This window comes from Cololabis saira, chromosome 2, assembly GCF_033807715.1.
Source record: "Cololabis saira isolate AMF1-May2022 chromosome 2, fColSai1.1, whole genome shotgun sequence".
Lineage (NCBI taxonomy): Eukaryota > Metazoa > Chordata > Actinopteri > Beloniformes > Belonidae > Cololabis > Cololabis saira.
This window is the reverse complement of record NC_084588.1, coordinates 1,033,113-1,055,985: the sequence shown is the minus strand read 5'-3', so window position 1 is coordinate 1,055,985 and position 22,873 is coordinate 1,033,113. Positions and strand designations below refer to the sequence as shown.

Genomic DNA, 22,873 nt, shown 5'->3' with positions numbered 1-22,873 from the left:
GGGGACAGATAATCACAGTAGCCTAGTTTCGGTTCAGTCTCAGGGACCTGAAATGGTTGCTGCTTGTGTCTCTGCCTGTTCTCGTGTCTGTTACAGATCTCCAAGGCTTGTGCGCTCGTTGTGTTTCCCTGTGTTTTTCATTGCAGCGGATGTCACACCCCCCCCCCCCCTTCACAACTTTTTTATATACATACATATACATATATATATATATATATATATATATATAAATAAAATGCATATATATGCCTTAAAGGGGACCTATGGCATCTAATACCTATTTTAAACAGGCCTTGAATGTCTTAAAAAATAAGCTTTTGATTGTTTTTGCTAAATAAATTAGAAATTCAGCCTCTGAGCCATGTCTATCTTCCCAGTCTCTAACCTCATTATCTATGAGGGATTCTGAGTGGGCGGGGCTATGATAATGAGGCTCTGTGCTGATTGGCTGCCTGAATGACGCGATACACCGCTAAGAAAAAATGGCGGAAGCTCCGGCCGGTGGAGTTGTTGTGGGCGTGGTTTCACGCATCGGAGGCCAAACTATGTAAATGGCATTTTCGTTACGAAACAAAGCAGAATCTTATTGGCTCGTAGATCCACATGACACTGGACGGATCATCCGGGCGGCTGTACAGACACTGCAGTCTCTGGTTACTTTCCTCCTTCTCTGAGTTGGCAGGCTGAGGGGAGACCACTTTATATATGTTAAAGCAAGAGAAAACCTGTTTTTCAGAATAGGTCCCCTTTACGTTTTTACCATTTTTATATGCAGACAAAAAAAAAAGAAAACAATATGACATGGTAAACACAAATGTGATCCATAAATAAGACAGACCTGTTTGTACTTGTCCACGTTGACGCCCTCCAGCTGGCTGAGGCGAACTAGATTGGTGCCCACTAGAATCCTCAATTCTTGTCGTTCCTTTTCTCTCTTCTCTCGGTCTCTGCTGTGACCTTGATGCTGCATTCGAACCCATAATTTGTTCATTTCCGCAAAGTTTAGAAGAACAAAGTCAATGGAGTCATTAATGTCTCCAGTCATCTCCTCTGTTCCACTGTGGGACAGAAATCACAAGATTAGAGCAGGAATTAACATGAAAATATTAAAAAATACTGTCCTCATTTGGATCCGCAAAACTGTACAAAACAAAAAACAACCCTCACCCGACCACAAAATTAAGCAGATTTTTTTATATCAACTAAAAGTTGGTTGTTTCTGATGAGAGTTACAATTTCATTACTTTCTGAACTAGAAAGGTACAGCAGTGAAGGAGAGAAAAGCTTGCTGGCTTACTCGGGCTGCTCTCCGTCATCAGGAAGTATATTGCGCGTGCACTGCAGCAGATAATTCCTGAGGAAGAGACCTCTGAGTGGGTGCTGAACACCTCGACACATCTCAACCAAGTCCTTCAGAATGTCCTTGCGAGACTGAGGGAAGGAGCGAACGTACACCACACCCACTGTAATCAGAAGATAGCTGGAGAGAGGGGGAAGCACGACAATTAACATCTGCCAGGAATGAGAAAAGAGAGTTCTAGCTCCACAAATTCAACCCATTTTACCGTCATACTAGTACCGAGAGGCAACAGGGACAAGTCCTGATTTTAAGAGGACATTTAGGAGTACATACAGATGGTCCTGCTTTCATATTTACGTATTCACGCATGATTCTCACGTGATTCAAGTGTGAATCACGTCTCTTATTAGGGGGGGAGGGGGTCATAAGAGGCTGCAGTGTAGCTAAACAACCACCAGGGGGCACCTGTGAGCAGGAGATTCCAGCACTCATAGCCACAGCAGCTGGGAGCCAAAACACTAGATTTAGATATAATATTATTAGTAAATATGAAACAGAATTATAAACCTAAGTATCATTATTATTGTTGCTGTTATAATTATCATTATTAGGGCCCGAGCACTTGCAGTGCGAAGGCCCTATTGTATTTGCAGGAATTCTTCTTCTTATTGTTCTGACAAAAAGGAAGGCCTTTTTGCCCCCCTAAACGTGCCCAAAAAGTCACCAAATTTTGCATGCAAGCCAGGCCTGGCGAAAAATTTGATATTTCATGGTTTGCCTTCATGGGCGTGGCAAAATGGCTCAACAGCGCCCCCTTGAAAACTTTGTGCCTCAAGCCCCACGATACGATTTGACGTACATGCACGAAAATCGGTACACACCTGTATCATGGCGCAACTTAAAGAAAAGTCTCTTGGCGTAATGCCCGAAACCAAACAGGAAGTCGGCCATTTTTAATTAATTGTGTAATTTTGGCGCAATTTATGCCATTCCTTCGGCAGTTAATACGGCCCGAACCGTAATGTGCACCCAGGTGTGTTACACCGTGTCCACACTGCATGCGACGCGAGCGAGCGTCAGCGTCAAAAACAGTTCCAGTTTTGAGCTGGACTTTTGTCGCACGCCCTGCTTCTATTTTCTTCCCGTCGCTCGCTTTGAAAGCCGGTTGAAAGTTGAAAAAAAAAGTTGAAAGCGCTGTAGGAAACAGTCATTTCAATACAAGAACCTCAATAAAGTGGCAGCTGGCTGGAGGGAGATCGCCAAGGAGCTGGAAGGTTCTGATAAAATAATAAGATATAATAAGAATCTTATCTTAATCTTATTAGGGCTTAATTTGTGCAGGATCCAACAAGATCTGGTACCTATTTGGTCATTTCTCGTGTCCTCTGCTTTTTTCCCACATCCCAGTAATGATCTGACATGCTCACATGTTTGCTGCCACCACGAACACGCCGGTCACTCCAGCTGTTCGCTGTGTGATTGCGTCACCACACTCCGTTATTTTGTTCGTTTTTTTCCCCACTTTGGTCGGACGGTAGACCTGCTTCTATTTTCTTCCTGCCGCCTGCGTTAAAAGTCGGTTGAAAGCGCTGCAGGAAACAGTCATGATGAGGAACGGCTGATCCAGTTAGTTGAAATGAGAAGTTATCTCTATGATTCCTCCTCATTTCACTACAAAAACTATTTCACTACAAAAACCTCAATAAAGTGGCAGCTGGCTGGGGGGAGATGGACAGGGAGCTGCAAAGGGAGCGCACGGGCGGTTGGTGGGGCGAATAAAAGGCGAGTCTCGGGCGGGTGAATAAAGGGAGATTTATGGTTCCGCGTAAAATCGACACGCACCGTTCGGTGAGTGCGCCGCGTACCCTACGCCAGGTCTGCGTTAGTGTAACGCGGAACCATAAATCAGCATTTTAAAAGGCGAGTCTCCGCTGTCAATCAAAACAACGTGGTAGAACGTGGGGCCGATAACGCGTTCAGTGTGGACAGAGCGCGTCCGATGCCACGCAGTGCGGCGCGACAGTCGGACGCTCGCATGCAGTTAGGACAGGCTGTTATACATCAAAATGTGCGTCTCCATCCTCCGACACCACGCATTACTTTTCTCTTTCAAAAGCGTTACCGTGGCGACGCTAGACGCCAAAATGCGAGCCCACCCTTCATCTGATTGGTTCAGACAGAAAAAACTTTGCGCCTCAAGCCCCATAATACGGTTTGACGTACATGAACGAAAATCGGTACACATCTGTATCATGTCGCTACTTAAAGAAAAGTCTCTTGGCGCCATGGCCGAAACCGAACAGGAAGTCGGCCATTTTGAACATTCTGAATTAATCCCTGATTTTGGAGCAATATATGCCATTCCTTCGAGAATTAATACGGCCCGAACCGTATCGTGAACCCAGATGTGTTATACATCAAAATGTGCATCTCCATCTTTCGACTACGCGCATTACTTTTCTCTTTCAAAAGTGTTACCGTGGCGACGCTAGACGCCATAAGGCGCACCCCCCTTCATCTGATTGGTCCATATTTGATAGTTCCCCAAAAGGCACCAAATTTTGCATGCCAGGCAGGCCTGGCGATAAATTTGATATTTCATGGTTTGCATTAATGGGCGTGGCAAAATGGCTCAACAGCGCCCCCCGGAAAACTTTGTGCCTCAAGCCCCACAATACGGTTTGACGTACATGCACGAAAATCGGTACACACTTATATCATGTCGCAACTTAAAGAAAAGTCTCTTGGCGCCATGGCCCAAACCGAACAGGAAGTCAGCCATTTTGAATTAATTGTGTAATTTTGGCGCAATGTATGCCATTTCTTCGGCAATTAATACGGCCCGAACCGTAACGTGCACCCAGATATGTTACACATCAAAATGTGCGTCTCCATCCTGCGACTATGCGCATTACTTTTCTCTTTCAAAAGTGTTACCGTGGCGACGCTAGACGCCATAAGGCGCGCCACCCCTTCATCTGATTTGTCCATATTTGATAGTTCTCCAAAAGGCACCAAATTTGGCATGCAAGCCAGGCCTGGCGATAATTTTGATATTTCATGGTTTGCATTAATGGGCGTGGCCTAACGGCTCAACAGCGCCCCCTAGAATACTATTCTCTGCCATAACTTTTGAATGGTTTGACAAAGAGTCCTGGGTGGTGTCATCGGACTCGGTATTGAGTACTTGACCATAATTGGTGAAAATTGGGCCCGCCCCTTCTTCTGATTGGTTGTCCCTATTTCCTGCCATAACTTTTGATTGTTTTGACATAGAGAGTCGTGGGTGGTGTCATGGGAGTCGGTATTGAGTCCATGACCATAATTGGTGAAAATTAGCCCCGCCCCTTCTTCTGATTGGTTGTCCCTATTTCCTGCTATAACACTTTAATTTTTTGACATAGAGAGTCGTGGGTGGTGTCATGGGACTCTGTAATGAGTCCTTGAGCTTCTTTGGCCTTAATTAGCCCCGCCCCTTCTTCTGATTGGTTGTCCCGATTTTCTGCTATAACTTTTGAATGGTTTGACATAGGAAGTCGTGGGTGGTGTCATTTCTGATATGCTTATGGGGGGCCGGTGGCTGTGAGTGCGAGGGCCCGTTCATCGCTGCTTGCAGCTTTAATTACCATTATATCTATTTTACTTCTATTTCATTTAGTTTTTTTTTTCTCTTTTATCTTAATGTAGAAGGAGGACAAAATAAGCTCAGGCTTGACCCATATTATTATTTTTTTGTTTAATGTATGACACATGTAAACAATATTGATTTTCCCGTTCTTGAGCTGCTCAGAGTTTAAAGGAGCATGAGGCTCCTTTTTAGAAATGAGACTCTCTAGCACCACCCTTCGCCACGACGGCCGTACTGCAGCCAACAGCGAAGCCGGCACGGGAGAACGGGGAGAACGCGCATGCAGCGTCATGTGACGTCACATCCGCAGGGCAGCGCGGGAAAAGCGGCCCCAGCCTTGCAGCACATTTTGCAGCACACAGCCTGTTCAAGGCAAAAGGACAGATATACCAGAAGGGTCACTCTTTTTGGTTTGGAACGCTTCATCTGACATTATTACTAGAAAAATTAAAACGTTAAATATGGAACTCAACGGCTGCTCGGTGGCGCAGTGGGTTAAGCAGCGGCTCATATATTGAGGACACAGTCCTCCTGCGGTCACAGGTTAAAATCCCGGCCTGTGTGCTGTGACTCTGTAAATAAATACGTAATCTTTTGGATCAATAATTGAGTGAAAATTTTTATTTTACCAGTTAACAAAACCACAAAAAAAACCTGATCTCACAAAATCTATGAAATACCCACGACTTCTTACCAATACCCGAGCATAATAATGATACTACTAATCATACATTTTTTTTATTATATATCAGACTCAACCTCCAGAAATTCATTAATAATTTAGATTTATAATGATAAATTCACCTGTAGGACAGACCAGTGCTTATAGCCAACCAGAGAGAAATTATCAAACCTTAATGACAACATAAGTAATGTGACTGTCTTTCAACCATTGACAGTTTGATTTAGGGGTGGGGAGCTAAACCGTGCAGTATCTTATAAAGTTAACAAACTTTGGCATAATAAAAACAACAAAAAAAAGTCAGAAGCTCAAAGAGTTGTATTTTTCTACAATACTGCAATAGTGGTATGAGTTCAGGTTTTTGTCCAGCGCTTTAAAAGCTGAGGAAAGTGAGGAAATTATTGTTAGTAAAACCAGGTTGCCAGATCGTGTTCCCGTTTTTCCACGTTTAGCTCGTCTATTAGCATATTGTAGCAGTGCGGTCGTTGACTAAAGCCTGAATTAAGGTTCTGGGTTAAATCGACGCAGAACACACGCCATCACCGTGACGTCGTCGTGAACCTTCGGACTTCTCCGTCGCTCCATTTCACCGCGGTGCAGTTCCCCCGTGACCGCTAGGGGGTCGCGATCTTTTCCTGAATGGTTTATCCGACTTTCCCGCAGTCACAGTGAATCAAAGAAATAAGGACAACTATTTGCAAAAAAAAATAAACAAAACAAAAAAAAAACAAAAATCACACATACACGAAGAAAAGAGCACTGAAAGTTCACGACTGCTTCAAACCGGAAATGCGTTGCTACCAAGTGAACCAATCACAGCCCTCTCCGTCTGCGTTTGGTCTGCGTCGCCTTGACGCGTAGTTACAATTTTTGGGAGGTGACGTCAGCGACGGCGTGGGCTACGCCGTAGGGTAAGCGTCGACGCGTACCCTACGGCACGGCCTCGTTTTGACGCAGAACCATAACTCAGGCTTAAGTAGAGGCGGCTGCTTCAAACCGGAGTGGTCAAGTTATGCGTGAAAACCGCTGACAATAGCGAACCTGGCAACTACTTCTATTGAGTTTTCATCTCAGAATTCCGAGAAAAGTTTTAAAGAAAAAAAATGTATCTGCTCCGTTTACCAGTGTGGTAGGCAGAAATATTTTTTTGGGTGGGCCAGGACAAAAATGGGTGGGCCATATTGTCAAAGAAAAAGCTGACTTTTAAGCAGAAAACATGGCAAACAGACAGATTAAAAGGGAGCGTCAATTTTACTTTGTAATCTGCATTACAAATGCTTTATGACAGTTAAACACAACATGCTCACCCAGCAGAGCATGAAAACCTGGCTATATAGGCCAGTAGCCTATTTGCCACTATTTTATCAGGAAATGGTATATGAGGACCCAAATGCAGGAGAGACCAGGAGGCAGGAGTTTCCCAAAAATACTGATTTATTTACTCAAACAAACAAAAAGCGCTGCTAAACAGGATACAAGAACCAGAGCTTAAAACAAGAATCAAAAAACTATAAAAACCTGACTTGGAAAAACACGGAGGGAGGAAACACTACGGACCAGCAGGCCGCAAGGGAAAGAGTTTTAAACATATTCCTTCATTTATATTAAATCAGCCGTGTACAATAACATGAAATTTAGCTCCCGTGCATGAAAATCTGCATCTACATTTAAAATAAAAATGTAGCTTTTTATTTATGGCCTATACGGCTAATGAACAACACAATTAGGCTGAGTATAAAAACAGGCTATACCTCTGTTGTTTTCATGGCTTATAAAACAAGGCGCAGACGCCTGGGTTTAGCGTTGTATACAGAGATGATCATCATAGTCCAAAGAGTCACAAAGCTCCTTTTCAAAGGACAAGAGGAACAAGTTGTTGAGATGGTTAGTACTCATGGATGCCCTGAGGTCCGTTTTAATCCGACCTGCAGTGGAGAACATTCTCAACACTACAAGAAGTCATGGGAAGGCTGATGACTCGAAGTAGTTTATTGAGGTTTGGAAAAATGTCAGATGCAAAAATGTCTAATATTTCCATGATGGATGGAAATTCCTTCCGACGCAGTTGCTGAATAAATATCGTGAATTCAGCATCCTCAACCGAGATGTGATCGTGATCACGTGGGGTCCGCAGAGATTCCTTCTCCGCAAATGTTTTACAAGTGCGGGAGAAAAAAAAAAATGCTCAATTCGACTCTTGCGTGCCGCCGAGCTCGGCGGCAGAGCGGTCCACTGTTGCACCGCGGCAGCAAATACACAATGAATGGGAAAGCCGGCAGCGGTCTGCACTTTGCGCACTCTCTGTGAAAGGGGCTTTAATGAGTGAGTAATGTGGTTGGGCCAGTGAGTAATGTGGTTGGGCCAGTGAGTAATGTGGTTGGGCCAGTGAGTAATGTGGTTGGGCCAGTGAGTAATGTGGTTGGGCCAGTGAGTAATGTGGTTGGGCCAGTGAGTAATGTGGTTGGGCCAGTGAGTAAGCCCATTCTGATCTGCGTTAAATCAACGCAGAGCCTACGCCGTAGGGTACGCGGGAGTCTCTCCGTAGCTACGCCTTAGCCTGACCTGCACATCCCAAAAAAACGTAACTACGCGTTGAGGCGACGCAGACCCCACGCAGACCGAGAGGACTGTGATTGGTTTGCTTGGTAGCAACGCATTTCCGGTTCCGGTTCTCTCTCGGTCGCCATTGTTCACTGTGACTGGAAAAGCGGGAAGCTAAACAAAGAAACAACTAGAGACGACGATAACAATAAAATTGTTGTAATTCAGCCACATTGGAGGGTTTTCGAGCATGAGTCGCCTTTTCTTTTCTCCGGAAAAGAACGCAACCCCCTAGTGCTCTGGGGGGGTACTGCACTGCGGAGAAATGGAGTGACGGAGAAGTCCGAAGGGTTCACGACGGCGTCACGGCAACGGCGTAGGCTCTGCGTTGGTTTAACGCAGAACCTTAAATCAGGCTTAAGCTGTGCTCTGGAATTAACATCACATCAGTGTCAGATCACACATCCATCCCTGTTTGAGTTGAAGTGGAGACCTGTTTTGTAAGCAGTTTAGCACAGAGTTTTGCTTTATACAAGAGTCCCACTCCATTGAACAAGATAAGTGTTTCTGGAAGTTGCAGTGGGGAGATGATTTGTGGTGTTTGCACACGGAAAAACAGATTTAATGGAAAAGTTTTGATCTCTGACTGTTATAAAAATAGTCATATTATTTTGATACTTGAGGCTGCAAACTATATTTTAGTAAATGTGTATGGATTAAATTGTCAAACAGAGAATAACATCTATTTAGACAGGTTGGGAGAGCGTTTACTCTACTGGTTATCCAAATATCCAGATTCTTTAATAATCTTTGGTGGAGACTTTAATGTTGTGTTTGATAATTGCATGGATAGGTGGCCTTTTAGAAGACTTCATCTAACTCGCATATAAGGATGTTTGCACAGTTGAGATAAGCCGATAGTGAATTTTGTGACAGGGAAATTTCTCTGAATGAAGTCACAGATGCAATAAAGTATCTAAAAGTGAACAAGTCTCCTGGGACAGACGGCAAAACTGTACAAACAATTCTCTGACAGCTTAGCCCCATTTCTTTTACAAGTCTTCAATGAAAGCATTGATAGGTTTCACTCACTCCTACTTTATGTCAGGGACTAATCACCCCGATTCCCAAACCAAGAAAAGACCCTTTACTTTTACATAAATGGCGACCAATTTCCTTATTGAATAACGATTATAAGATACTAGCACTGATTCTTGCAAATAGAGTAAAACATGTTTTACATACTGTTATTGATAAGAGTCAATCTGGATTTATGCAGAATCGTCATATTTCAAATAAGATTAATTTTAGATATAATGGATTACCCTGAATTTGTGCAGGATGACAGTTTTATTCTTTTTTGGGATTTCTATAAAGCTTTTAACTTCTTGGAACATGATTTTATTATTACTGCCTTGATTAAATTTGGCTTTGGTCAATCCTTTTGCAATGCAGTTCACACATTATATTCTAATAGTAATAGTTCTATAAAACTTGCTAGTGGTACTTCTTTGAAAAGTGGAGTTAGGCAGGGGTGCCCCCTATCAGTGTATCTTTTTCTCCTTTCTGCTCAACTCCTTAATTCACATATCAAACTCAGCTCTTTAAAGGGTATGGTTGTCACTAACAAAGAAATATCCATATAATAAGTCAACTAGCAGATGCTTCTCGAGTATCAGTAGAAATCAACTGTATTCAGTCTTTTTCAATCGCCTCTGGACTTTCCCTTAATCTTAATAAATGCAAACTCTTGCATGTTGTTGTGCGTCGCCCATGTGAACTCTGAACTTATAAAATGTATGAACATTTCAGGATTATGAATTCCAAGTGAAAGCAAGACTTTGGTTTCGTCCTGGGGCCAGAGTTTTTTATGACTGCATGACTCCAGACCAGAGAACAGACCCCTGGGTTTACGACACCTAGGAGGGGGGTCAGGCGCAGTATAGCCCCCACAAACCCAGCAGGGTTCCCGCCAGACCTGGAGGAACAAAGGAAAAGACAACGCAAAGGGACCAGAGAACAGACCCCCTGGGGTTACGACACCAGGGGGGTTTCAGACGCAGTGGAGCCCCAGGAAGCGAGCCCTGAAGGGGGGGACTGTCCCTCACAGTAAAACCCACCCCCAAGCCAAAAAGCGGGAAGCACCCAATCACTTGCCAGGGGTTGGTGACATCACGCAGCCCGCAGAACTCAAAGCCCCCTTCCTGCCCAGCGCTCACTCTCTCTCCTTCAGCCAGCGGACCGAACGGAGGTTCCTGCCGACGGTGCAGCCGCTGCCGCATCTACTCCCCGAGAGCCTGGGGCGGGGGGGGAGCCGTTCCGGACCTGCATTAACAGGCCGGGCGTAAAATCCGATACCAGAGCGCGGCGCTCTCAACTCTCTCTGTCTGCTAACTCCTTTCTTCCTTTGAGCACTTTCCCCACACCAGGGACCGTGCCGTCCAGGACGACTGCTCCGCCAGAAACCGCCGTAGAAGCTCCAGCCTTGGACCCGCGAACCCCTCCCGCAGCCCGGCGACACACACGGGACGTGAGCCGACGTTCCGAGGGAGGAACCGCCCCCCGTGCACAACGAGGCCGGTGTTGAGGCCGCGGTCAGGACCAGAGAGCCGGCGTGAGGCGCCGCTGCAGCAACTGTTGCCCTTTTCTTTTTGAAGTAGGAGCAGGACAGAGACTGAGGGACCGCTCGCTATCGGAGCATCCCCGCAGGAAGCGATCGGCGGTGGGGTCAAAGCTGAACCGGACCTCTCCGACACCGGGAACCCCCGGCAGGAACCCGGTCACCACCGACAGAGCCCGCAGCCCAGATCCAGAATCCAGAGGAGACGTGAGGTGGCGTTTGGGCGATCAGTCAGTTGGAACGGTGTAAAGCTGAACTTATGTTTAATGAGATTACTGTATGCGTATTACTGTACGTTATCATTATTGTGTTCTTTATCATCATTTTTATTATTGCTTTGATTTCTTTTTCCCATTCCATGCATTTAACTTTCATTTCATTTCTATTGATTGTTGTTTTCCTAGTTAATTAATTGTTTTATAATACTTAAGTTCTGCCATCAGGTTTATTTGGGGTGTTGCGTTTATCATCTTTTGACACCTGTATGTAAATAAATCCTGATTGATTTTTAATGAGTGGTTGTTGTTATTTCATGCAAGATTTGGTCACAAATTGATTTGTTTAAGCAGAGCCTAGTGTTCGGATATCACGCCTTCAACTGTTATCCTGTAAGTGGTAGCAGGATTTGCTGTTATGCAGGATAATTCAAATCATATGAGACTGATTTTCTGCTGTTTAGTTATCGAATCCCTCTGGAGTAAGGCCCGGCGGTGGTGCCCCGACGAGAATTATTATCATTTTGATAATACGATTTGATAAATAGTCAACTTTATTAATTATTAATAACAATATTCATTAATAGCCTTGGATAACTAATCAGCTTAGCTACCTGAGTTGCACAACAATGTTAAAAGACTGTCAGGCAGCTTCAATTCATGGAATCCCTGTGAGAAACTAACATCCACCTCGGCAGTTAAATCACTAAAAACGAGCACTCCAGATGCTCTGCAAACTTCAATCCTATTAAGGCTGAAGGAATCCCACGTCTAACCTGCTGCTCAATCCTTGCATGTTGATAACACAACCTGGAAATCAATTGACAAAATATTACACAAGTTTTTATGGAAAAACAAAACCCACTACTTACGAAAATCTGTCACTTTAAGCTCCTATGACAAAGGTGGTTTGAATTTTATTGATTTTGGCACACTTAATAATAACCTCAAGATAAATTGGATCAAAAAGTATTTGGAAAACTTCACATCTATTTGGAATTTTATTTCTCACCACGTATTCTCAAATTTAGGTGGCCTTAATTTCCTGCTGCTCTGTAATTATAGCATTCCAAAAATACCACTAAAACTTTCTCATTTCCATCAACAGGTTCTCTTAGCATGGACATTGATTTACAAACACAATTTCTCTCCGCACAATTGCTTCATTTGGAATAACTGTAATATTGTTTACAAAAACAAAACATTATTTTTGGATAAATGGTTTGACAATGGAATTGTTTTAGTCAGTCAATTGTTCAAAAAAGATGAGTTGTTGTATAATTACTCTGAATTTCTACTGAGATATAATGTACCAATAACAGCTAGAGAGTTTTCAGTCGTGTTTGATGCTATTCCTTCTGGACTGTGCATGTTATTCAGCTGCTCCTGCAGTTCTCCTCCTCTATCATCAACCCTCCTGATGGGTCAGTCTTCTCTTGGAGGACCAGGGTACCAGGACCAGGACCGGGGTACCAGGACAACAACCATCATCAACTCCTGATGGGTCAGTCTTCTCTTGGTAGTGTTTGCTTCTCATCTGCTAAGCTTCCCAATGCCAATGTAAGAGCCTTGTTTCAGGATGGATTAACTTACATCCCATCAGCCACATTTTATCGGCTCAATTTTGTGACAGATATTGAGTGGACAAAAGTTTGGTCGTTACCACAAACATTCTTTCTAACAAATAAAGTCAAAGAGATTTCTTTTAAATTGATACACAAATTCTACCCTGCAAAACAATATTTATCAAAATTTAAGAAGGATATAGATGTTAAAAAACAAGAAAAATCCAAGGCACTCTTCTGCAAATATAAAAAGCCTTTATTTAAATTGGCTATTTCATGTAGAAAAGATTTTTTTAAAAGTGGGTTACAGCCCAATCCGTGTATCATTCATTCTTTCCATTTTCAATTCGCAATCAAAAACCAAAACATGAAAAAGTGACTGGTTATTTTGTTATTTGTTTTTTATTATAACACAAAAAACGGAAAAACGTTTGGTTTTTCATATTTCAATTTTAGGCACAGATCAAAAATACGAAATCGAAAAACGGGCCACAGGACTGAATTTGATTTTAATATTTAATTTGTCGGGTTACGTGACCCGGAAATGGCTCTGTACGCTGCAGTTCGGGTAACAATGGCTACCATGGCGGCGCTGGAACAACAGATTAAGGATTATTTTTTAAAGATTGATCAAGGACTTGTTCCACAGCAGTTTGACGCATAAACACATTTCCTGCACGTTGCAGCAGATGTGTCTCCTGCAATGCTCAGAAATGAGCGTCAGAAGATTCTGTGCTCGGCATGATCTGAGGAGAAAAAGACGTATATCAGACGCAGAGCTGGAGAGCACTTTGATTCAACCTATTTATGAGGTTTTTATTCAGATGTCCACAGTATATTGCAAATATTATATATTATATAGCAAACACTGACAGTAAATGTGTAATCCCGTGACAGACGGGACCATCATGGCCGAAAGTTCATGACCGGCTATCTGTGTCACTGGGGGTGCATGCTGGAGAAGGTTGGGTTGGAAGAATTAATTTAGTCCCACGCGTGAGGTATCCACGTGATTACCATTATATGTATAAATTGCACTGCAGCACAAACTTTACCTGACGCCGGAATTCATGGTATGGCTGATGGAGCTCTCTCAGGTTCTTCCAACCCGACCTTCTCCAGCATGCACCCCCAGTGAAGACAGATAGCCGGTATTGCGGCTTTCCTGTACTTTTAAGAGCCGCTTGAGAGTTTATTGTTAGTTCCTGTATATTTGCATGACGCGCTGCTGACAGAGAAGCACACTGAGTCCGACAGAAGTTTTATGGCGTTTAATGACAAAACTCAGCCACAACGGCCTTCCGACATGCTTAATGGGTTTTAAACGTGTACACTGCAAACGTGATCGGGGTGATCAGTGTTCAGTACAAAGCGGTCAACAAAAATTAGGCTACGGCTCCCTAACAGCCTGTCCTAACTGCATGCGAGCGTCCGACTGTCGCGTCGCACTGCGTGGAATCGGACGCGCTCTGTCCACACTGAACGCGATCGGCCCCACGTTCCACCACGTTCTTTTGATTGACAGCTGAGACTCTCCTTTTAAAAGGCTGATTTATGGTTCCGCGTTACACCAACGCAGACCTTACGACCTTACGGCCGAACAGTTTTTGACGCTGACGCTCGCGTCGCATGCAGTGTGTATATTTGCAATATACTGTGGGCATCTGAATAAAAAACTCATAAATAGATTGAATCAAAACACTCTCCAGCTCTGCATCTGATATAGTCTTTTTCTCCTCAGATCATGCCGAGCACAGAATCTTCTGACGCTCATTTCTAGGGGTGGGTTAAAAATATCGATATATCGATATTTTATCGATATGCATGTGTAGGAACGATTATCGATACATAAATCCAAGTATCGATTTAAAAAAAAAAGAATAATTTTTTTTTTTTTTTTTTATCCCGATTTTTTCCCCCATTTTATCACCCAGTGCTCCTACCTAAGTCAGTCCTGGGCATTGCTCCATCTACCAACCCCGGGAGGCCCTGCACTGAGCTCAAGTCTCCTCCTTACTTGAGGAGTGAGCAGGCTGCTTCTTTTCACCAGACAGGGTGGGGTTTCTCTGGCCGGACGTGGCGAGTGGAAGGATCATGTTATTCCCTTATTGTAACCAGAATATCGATATCGTATCGAATTGTATCGTATCGGAAATCGTATCGTCTTGGGACCTAGTGTATCGGAATCGTATCGTATCGGGAGGTCAGTGATGATACCCAGCTCTACTAATTTCTGAGCATTGCAGGAGACCCATCTGCTGCAACGTGCAGGAAATGTGTTTGGGCGTCAAACCGCTGTGGAACAAGTCCTTAATCAATCTTTAAAAAATAATCCTTAATCTGTTGTTCCAGCGTCGCCGTGGTAGCCATGGTTACCCGAACTGCCCTGTACAGCGCCATTTCCGGGTCACGTAAACCCGACTAGGGCTGAACGATATACCGTTATCGTATCTATATCGAGATATGAACATTCAAGACATTAATAACGGAAAAGCAACGATATAAACGATATATTTCCGCTCGCCCTGCTTGTACAGCTCGAGCAGTCTCCATAAACATTACTTTTAAGATTGCCCTTGAACGCACCACTACGGCCAGCCAACCACAAAGCTTATTTCATGCTTGCTGTTGATCGACAGCTGAAGCCAACCAATGACAAACATAGGAGGGTGGGAGGGAGGGAGACGTAGACTGAGACCAGACGCACACAGCTACACACACAGGAGAGCGGAGAAATCCAAACGGAAGAAAAGAGACATGAGTGCGGAGGATAATGCGGCCGGTGGCAGTGCAGAATCTAATTTTGTGCCAAAACATAAATCATCCTCCATTATTTGGAGGTATTTTGGATTTAGAAAGGATGATGTCGACCAGAGCGAGGTGTTGTGCAAGTCGTGCTTGGTGAAAATTGCGACGTGTATTTCGCAGCCATCCGTTTTTTGTTTTGAAATTACAAAATAAAAATAGAGAAATAAACCAAAATAATCCGTTCCCCATCTTTTGTTTTGATAATAAAAACTTAATTGATGTGTTTGAAAATCTAAATCTAAATCTAAATCGTCAAAAGGACATGTCATGTTCGTAGCCTAATAGTAGTGAAAAGAAAAGTTGTAACACTGATTTTTTTTTTCTAATCAATGAAAGACGGCATAACTGCCTCAACTGCACACTGACAGAAAAGAGGAGGGAAGGAAAAACGCAGGTGTAATCCACAATTAGTGCACTGAAATGTCAGGAGACATACGCATCTAGATTAGCCTGTGTCATACAAATATGTGATTAGAATGCAGACAAAAGATCAAAACAAATATGAAACAGAAAAATAATGCCGTTTAATTAATCAAATAAAACATCAAAATTATGGTCCTCCATCTGTAACTTCCGGTGCACGAATATGAATAAACGGTTGTTTTTGGTTCGTTTTTTCATTCCTGTTGACTAGTGATTTCATTTTTCTTATATGAAATAGAAAACGAAAATAAAAGCGTATTTTGAATCTTTGTTAAATCATATTAAAAAACAAAAAAAGAAAAAATGCAGTGAAATTCAATATTTGTTTTTTGTTTTAAAAGGAAAATCAAATAAACCAATCGTTTTTTGTTTTTTGATTCCCACTCATGACGGAAAAATCCAATGACCAAAAGATACACTGACCGTCCCGTATTTCGTATTTTTGATCTGTGCCTAAAATTGAAATATGAAAAACCAGCCGTTTTTCCGTTTTTTGTGTTATAATAAAAAACAAATAACAAAATAACCAGGCACTTTTTCATGTTTTGGTTTTTGATTGGCAATTGAAAATGGAAAGAACGAATGATACACGGATTCAGCCCACGCGTTTGGGCCACAGCTTCCTCAGGGTGTAACACTCAACACATTGATTCTCCTTAAAGGAGCTTGAGGCTCCTTTTAAGAAATGAGACTCTCTAGCGCCACCCTTCACCACGACGGCCGTTGGGGGTACTGCAGCCAACAGTGAAGCCGGCACGGGAGAACGGGGAGAACGCACATGCAGCGTCATGTGACGTCACATCCGCAGCCCAGCGCGGGAAATTCGGGACCGAATTGCAGCGCATTTTGCAGCACACAGCCTGTTCAAGGCAAAGGAGAGATACACTAGAGGGCTCATTCTTTTGGGTTTGGAACGCTTCATCTGACATTATTACTAGAAAACTTAAAATGTACCGTATTTTCGCGACCATTCGGCGCACCGTGTGGAAAGGCGCACCCTCATTTTTGTGTGTCATTTTTAGATTTAAAACATACATATGGCGCACCGACCCAAAAGGCGCAGTCTACAGAGCAGAGCTGCACACACGCGTGCCGCAAAACACGCCGGCCGGAAAACACACACACCCGCTGCAGAACGCACACACATGCAGAACGCACACACAAGCACACAAGCGCTTATTTAAAAAATAGAGCAGGAGCAAAACCTCTGTTTCTGCATTAAAGAGCTCCACTAATTCAGCTGCGCCAGTCCGAATTTCCTCGGTGTCAGACACTTTCTGCACAACAGTAAATAAACTTTTCATACCCCGTTGTGCGGATCCTCCACCGCGCAGAGCCCGTCTCTCCCCAGCGGGGTGGAGCAGCGCGCGTCACAGCGGCTTTAACCGGGAATGTGACCTGTTCGGACCGGCTGGGACCGAAGCCACCCACCTGTATGGGAGCAGGGGCTCCCGGGGAAAGACCAGCGGCATTTCGGCCGGATCTGCCCCGGAGATGGTGCGCCCTGGCCCGGCAAACCCGCGGCGGGAGCCTGGCGGCTCCTGAGCGCATCCTCTGCATCTTGGTTACCGGAGATCAAACCGACAGATTTGCCTGAAAATCTCGCAGGGTGAAGTTGATCCGACCTGGGACAGACCCCTGAAATCCCTGCTCCTAAAGCGGGTGGGAACCAGGAGAATTTGATCTGATCCAGTTTCGGGAACCTGGAAGTCGGGTTGCAGCAGCGCGCGTCACAGCGGCTTAACCGGGAATGTGACCTGTTCGGACCGGCTGGGACCGAAGCCACCCACCTGTATGGGAGCAGGGGCTCCCGGGGAAATACCAGCGGCATTTCGGCCGGATCTGCCCCGGGGATGGTGCGCCCTGGCCCGGCAAACCCGCGGCGGGAGCCTGGCGGCTCCTGAGCGCATCCTCTGCATCTTGGTTACCGGAGATCAAACCGACAGATTTGCCTGAAAATCTCGCAGGGTGAAGTTGATCCGACCTGGGACAGACCCCTGAAATCCCTGCTCCTAAAGCGGGTGGGAACCAGGAGAATTTGATCTGATCCCGCTTTGGGAACCTGGAAGTCGGGTTGCAGCAGTGCGCGTCACACGCGCTGCAGAACACAGAACACACACGCACGTGTGCTTATACCATGGGTGCTTCACACCCCCCACCTTCCCCCTTTAACGTCTGTGGCTGGTGTCATTTACGTCCGCAGACCACGGGTGCTTCACACACCCCCCCTTCCCCCTTGTCTGTGGATGGTCTTCTTCACGTCCGCAACTCCCCCGGGCTTCACCCAAAGCATAGATATGGCGCACCGTTTCATAAGGCGACCGGCACATTTTAAAGAAAAAAAAAAAAAAAAAAAAAGGGCGCCTTATGGTCGCGAAATTACGGTATACGGATTTTTTTCATAAATCCTTCCACAATCCGGCCTCATGCTCCTTTAAATGGGATGATTGAAAACACCTGGGCAGGTGGGAGGACAAATACAAAACAAGAGAAACAACAGATAATGTCCAATAGATGGCTCCACCAATTGTCAAACAACCAAACACTGGAGATTAGGAGAAGTTACAAAAAAGGACTGAAATCAATATCCTCATTTAAACCTGGATGGATAGTCTTTTTTGTTTGGATATAGATGTTAATTGTTCTTTTTGCCAAACAAAACATATGCTCACTTATTCTGGTCATGTGAATTCACTTATAAATTCTGGAGGGACTTCCACAAGTATATTGCTGATTCTGTCTTTTCTGATTTTCATCTTTATTTTAAGAATGTTATTTTTGGTTTTCATTATTTTAATCAAAGTTAGGGACACTTTCTTTTTTATTAATCTGTCTTTATTTTTAGCTAAGTTTCACATACCGTACATAAGTGCAAATTCATCCACAGAAAGCCTGAACTCCTTGTACTCAAAAAAGAGCTTGATCAATATATGAGGACGATCTACTCCTACTCTCGCACATTATGTTGTTTTACATTTACATTCAACTGTCTTTTCCTTTATATATTCTTTTGTTTATTTCTTTTCAATATGGTGTTGGAATCTCTGTATTTGTATGTTACCTTTGTTCTTAATTTTTCATTGTGTTTAAAGATTTAAATTAAAAAAAAAGAAAAGAGAGTTGAAGTGGAGACGACTACTGACTCCCGTGTTGAGTGCAAATCAGAGTAGTGGTAATACTCACAGTCTGGGGATGATGTTGCCGGCGTACTGGACCAGTTCATACAGGTCTGCCACCTTGCGGCCCTTGGCGAACTCATCAGTCAAATAAACCTCCAGATAGTGGAGTTCATCAGATATAGCCATGTCTGAAAATACTGTTAGGGACCAGTGCAAAATGACAGAAAATGTGTACTATGCCCTTAAATTGGTAATTTCTAGTGCTGGCCAACGATTAAAATTTTTAATCTTAATTAATCCATGATTTCTGTAATTAACTGCGATTAATCGCATATTTATTTCATATTTATTCACACATTTTGTGCTGTTCTAAATTACCTCAAGGTATTTTTTTTATGTTTTTAATACTGTTAACAACCTGAGAAAGGGCAAATATGCTGCTTTATGCCAATGTTTATTCAATTTCCACAAAAAAATCTTTTGACCTGAATGTAACATTCCTTCATAAATACAAACACAATGTAGTCCCCAACTTTACACTTGGAAAGACTAACTTAAGATTCCTGTTTTAAGCAGCTCAGTGTAAAACAATGAACCATATGCATCACAAACATTGCACAAGAAGTGCATTGGTCAGTTAAATTTTCCCTGTAATTATGTCTCTCATATGGAGGAAAATAAAAGGCTCAAAAAATATCCCCTTCTCCTAAGTGGGTTAAAAACAGGTGGATACAAAAACTGAATTACAAACAAATAAAGTGCACATGTAACGGAACGGGAGTAACTCAGCCATTTCCTCACCTGAATCCTCAGTGCGAATCGCAGTGTGCGCCCGTCTGTGTGCCCGTTTGCGTGCGCCCGTCTGTGCGCCCGTTTGCGTGCGCCCGTCTGTGCGCGCGCGTGCGTGCGTGCGTGTGCGCGGGGGAGCATTGTTCAGTTTTATGTTTTATGTAAAGCGCTTTGCGTTGCATTTCTTATTTTGTAAGAAAAGCGCTTAACAAATGCAGTTTGATTTGATTCGTCCTTTTTTGCAAGCTGCTATCCAGCGTTGTCTGATTTTGACGAGGGGGGGGGGCGGAGCAGCGCTGCGCTCTCTGGTATTTGAGACTCAACGTACTTCGGTGGTAATTCATTTCAAATAGATGGTACATGTAAATAACTTCAGTCTTGTCCAGCGAACCATCTGGCATCTTTTTGAAAGTGAACTTGCTGTTCAAAAGTCGCTTTTCATTCTCCATCTTTCAGTTCACCAGACTTTTCCTCGAACTACGGGTGCCGTCAAGCGCCTGAAATGATATGCACCTTTTTTTTTCTTTTTTTTCTTTTTTTTTTAAATCGTGTGCGTTAAAAAAAAATTGTCGGCGTAAAGAGAACGTTAAGTTAACGCGTCGTTAACGCACTAACTTGGACAGCCCTAGTAATTTCATGTATTAAGTTTTTAAAAAGTGACCAGCAACTCATTTATAAGTTGGAGTGGATCAAGCCAACGACAAAAATTACTTGCAGAAAAGAAAGAAAACTAAATTAACGGAGTATTTTATGAGAAAACATTTTAAATGATACATCTATCCTGTGTTACAAGGAAGCGGAGAAGCAGCAGAGACATGCAAAGGAACCTGGGGATTTCTGGCTTCAAAGGAGCTCGGTTTCCATAGCAGACAGCTGAATGTTTACCTTTGTCTAAGCCAGGAGTCTTCAAATCTGATCCTGCATGTTTTAGATGCTTCCCAGCTGTGACACGCCCAAGTCATACTAATCACAGAGAGTTATGAAACACTGTATGTGCAAAGTTTTGTTCATCTTTGGCTGAATTAAAGCCCTCAGTGACAACGCATACATGCCACTACAAGGAAGAAGGTTCAGGGTCCTGTGTTCTAAATTAGAGTCAATTATGATGGTAGCGTTCTATGATTTTAACCATTTTTAACTGCATAATCGATCTATGTCAACAAATATTCAGTTGTAGTTTACGGTTTCTCACTAGGGGAAATGTTATAACGCTGCATTATAACTTATCCTCACTTTCGTTTATGAATGGACATTATGATGTAGGCTAAAGATGCGCTGCAGTGTGCATCAATATACATCAGGAAAAATAGCTTTGGATAAAAAACAAACTGCAGTAGCCAATAGCATCTTAATAGACAGCTATTCTTTCTCAGCATTCCTCCAGATATAAAGGATACAGAGCTCATAGTAACTCTTTGGAGAAAGCATGGAGGTCCTCAGCTCTCCCAGCATGTTGGAAGCATGTTTCAGTGCATCCATCAACTTGTTCTTGTCCTGCAGAACACACAAGGTCAAGCTAGAAACGATGCATGTCTTTAAAGGCTGAAGCATTTCAATAGTCACAGCAAATACTTTGTATTTGTCACATGTAAAATACATATTGTTGCACTGATTTAAATGTAATGCATCACCCGAACTTGCATTTACCTGTATAAACTTGGGCTCTGAAGTATTTAGACAATGACAGTTTTTATTATTTTTGCCTTCATATACCACCAGAATGGATTTGAAATCGATTCTCCTGAAAACGATTTCAAATTTTGCATATTCATTCTATATTTGATTTATTCTTCATTCATTGATGCAAATAAATCATCCAGTATCAGTGCTGGTGATCTGTATAACAGTCACATTAAAAATATCATGATGTGAGAGAAAAGAGCACGACTGAACATACATATATTTTGTCTCAAGTGATGCATCATGGGACTAGTCAATTTTAAGTGAAAGTTGGTCACACAGTTACAGAAATCACTGGATTGCAGTCATTAAAAGGTTGTGTAACAAAATAATTACATTAAAAAAGGTACCAACTAACTAACTTTTAAAAAAGGTGCACCAGATTTTCCATTCTGCAACTGCTCTTTGTTCACGTTCAGTCAAATGCTGCAAAAGTGAATATCACAGTCCAGGCGGATGATGGCGCTGAACGTACTGACAAAGCAACTGTCGACGTTGGTACAGAACAGGAGAACTCATCTATGAGCAGGTCAATCACCTGATCTCAGTCAAACACAAAAGCTTTTCAGTTACTGAAGGCAGAAAGACCCTCATGCAAGCGGCAACCATCTCTCCATGAGGGCGCCACCCAGTGGTGTAAAGTAACGAAGTACAAGTACGTCGTTATTGTACTTAAGTAAGATTTTTGAGAATTTGTACTTTTATTGATACTTTCATTTTTCTGTACTTTTACTTTTACTTTGTTACATTTTCAAGGAAAAAAAAAAAAAAAAAAAAAAAAAAAAAAAAAAAATCATACTTTTAATCCGCTATATTTAAAATTGGACACGTCGTTACTCGCTACAAATTAAAGAACAGCACAGCGGGGGCTGATTTATGGTTCTGCGTTACACCGGCGCAGAGCTACGGCGTAGGGTACGCGGCGACGCACACCCTACGCCGTAGCCTACGACGTAAGGTGTGCGTCGATTTAACGCGGAACCATAAGGCGGACGGGAAGGAAGGGGGGCGCGGGAACAGTGTTCGAATTGGGGGGGAGCTAAGGGGAGCTGAGCTCCCCTAAGAAGGACATTGGCTCCCCTGAAAGACTGCTTTGTGAAATTTAGGGGGAGCTCTAAAATATTGGCTGTTTGTTTTTCAGACAGGTTATAGAGTTCGATTTTCTGTATGACCAAATCCGCTCCAACCCGGTGTGTCAGTATCAGCACAGACAGACTGCAGCTTCGCCTGAATTATGGTTCCGCGTTAAATCGAGGGTGTAGGGTTGCGGTACGGTGTGCGTCGCCGCGAACCCTACGCCGTCAGCTCTGCGTTGGTGTGACGCGGAACCATAAATCAGCTTAGGCAGATTTATGGTTCACCGGGAGTGGACTCTGGCGGTTGATGTTGATCCAGGACCAAACTTGTTAAAAGGAGCATCAAACTCACTCTTATCTACGCGGAAATAACGCTAAAATATAAAAGGCGTGCCAAACTGTGATCTATGGTGAAATAGGAAACTGA

At 43.3% G+C, this 22,873-nt stretch overlaps 1 protein-coding gene across 1 annotated transcript in view; it reads right to left on the bottom strand.

The window, feature by feature from the left end:
- Window positions 1–22,873, bottom strand: part of vps35 (VPS35 retromer complex component) — a 73,016-nt gene that overhangs the window by 28,042 nt on the left and 22,101 nt on the right. Inside the window, exons 3-6 of the mRNA XM_061735697.1 lie at window positions 21,088–21,184; window positions 18,966–19,089; window positions 1,298–1,480; window positions 839–1,058 (exon numbers count right to left, since the gene is read on the bottom strand). Coding sequence (XP_061591681.1) covers window positions 839–1,058; window positions 1,298–1,480; window positions 18,966–19,089; window positions 21,088–21,184 — 624 coding nt within the window. The remainder of the gene's footprint in view (window positions 1–838; window positions 1,059–1,297; window positions 1,481–18,965; window positions 19,090–21,087; window positions 21,185–22,873) is intronic.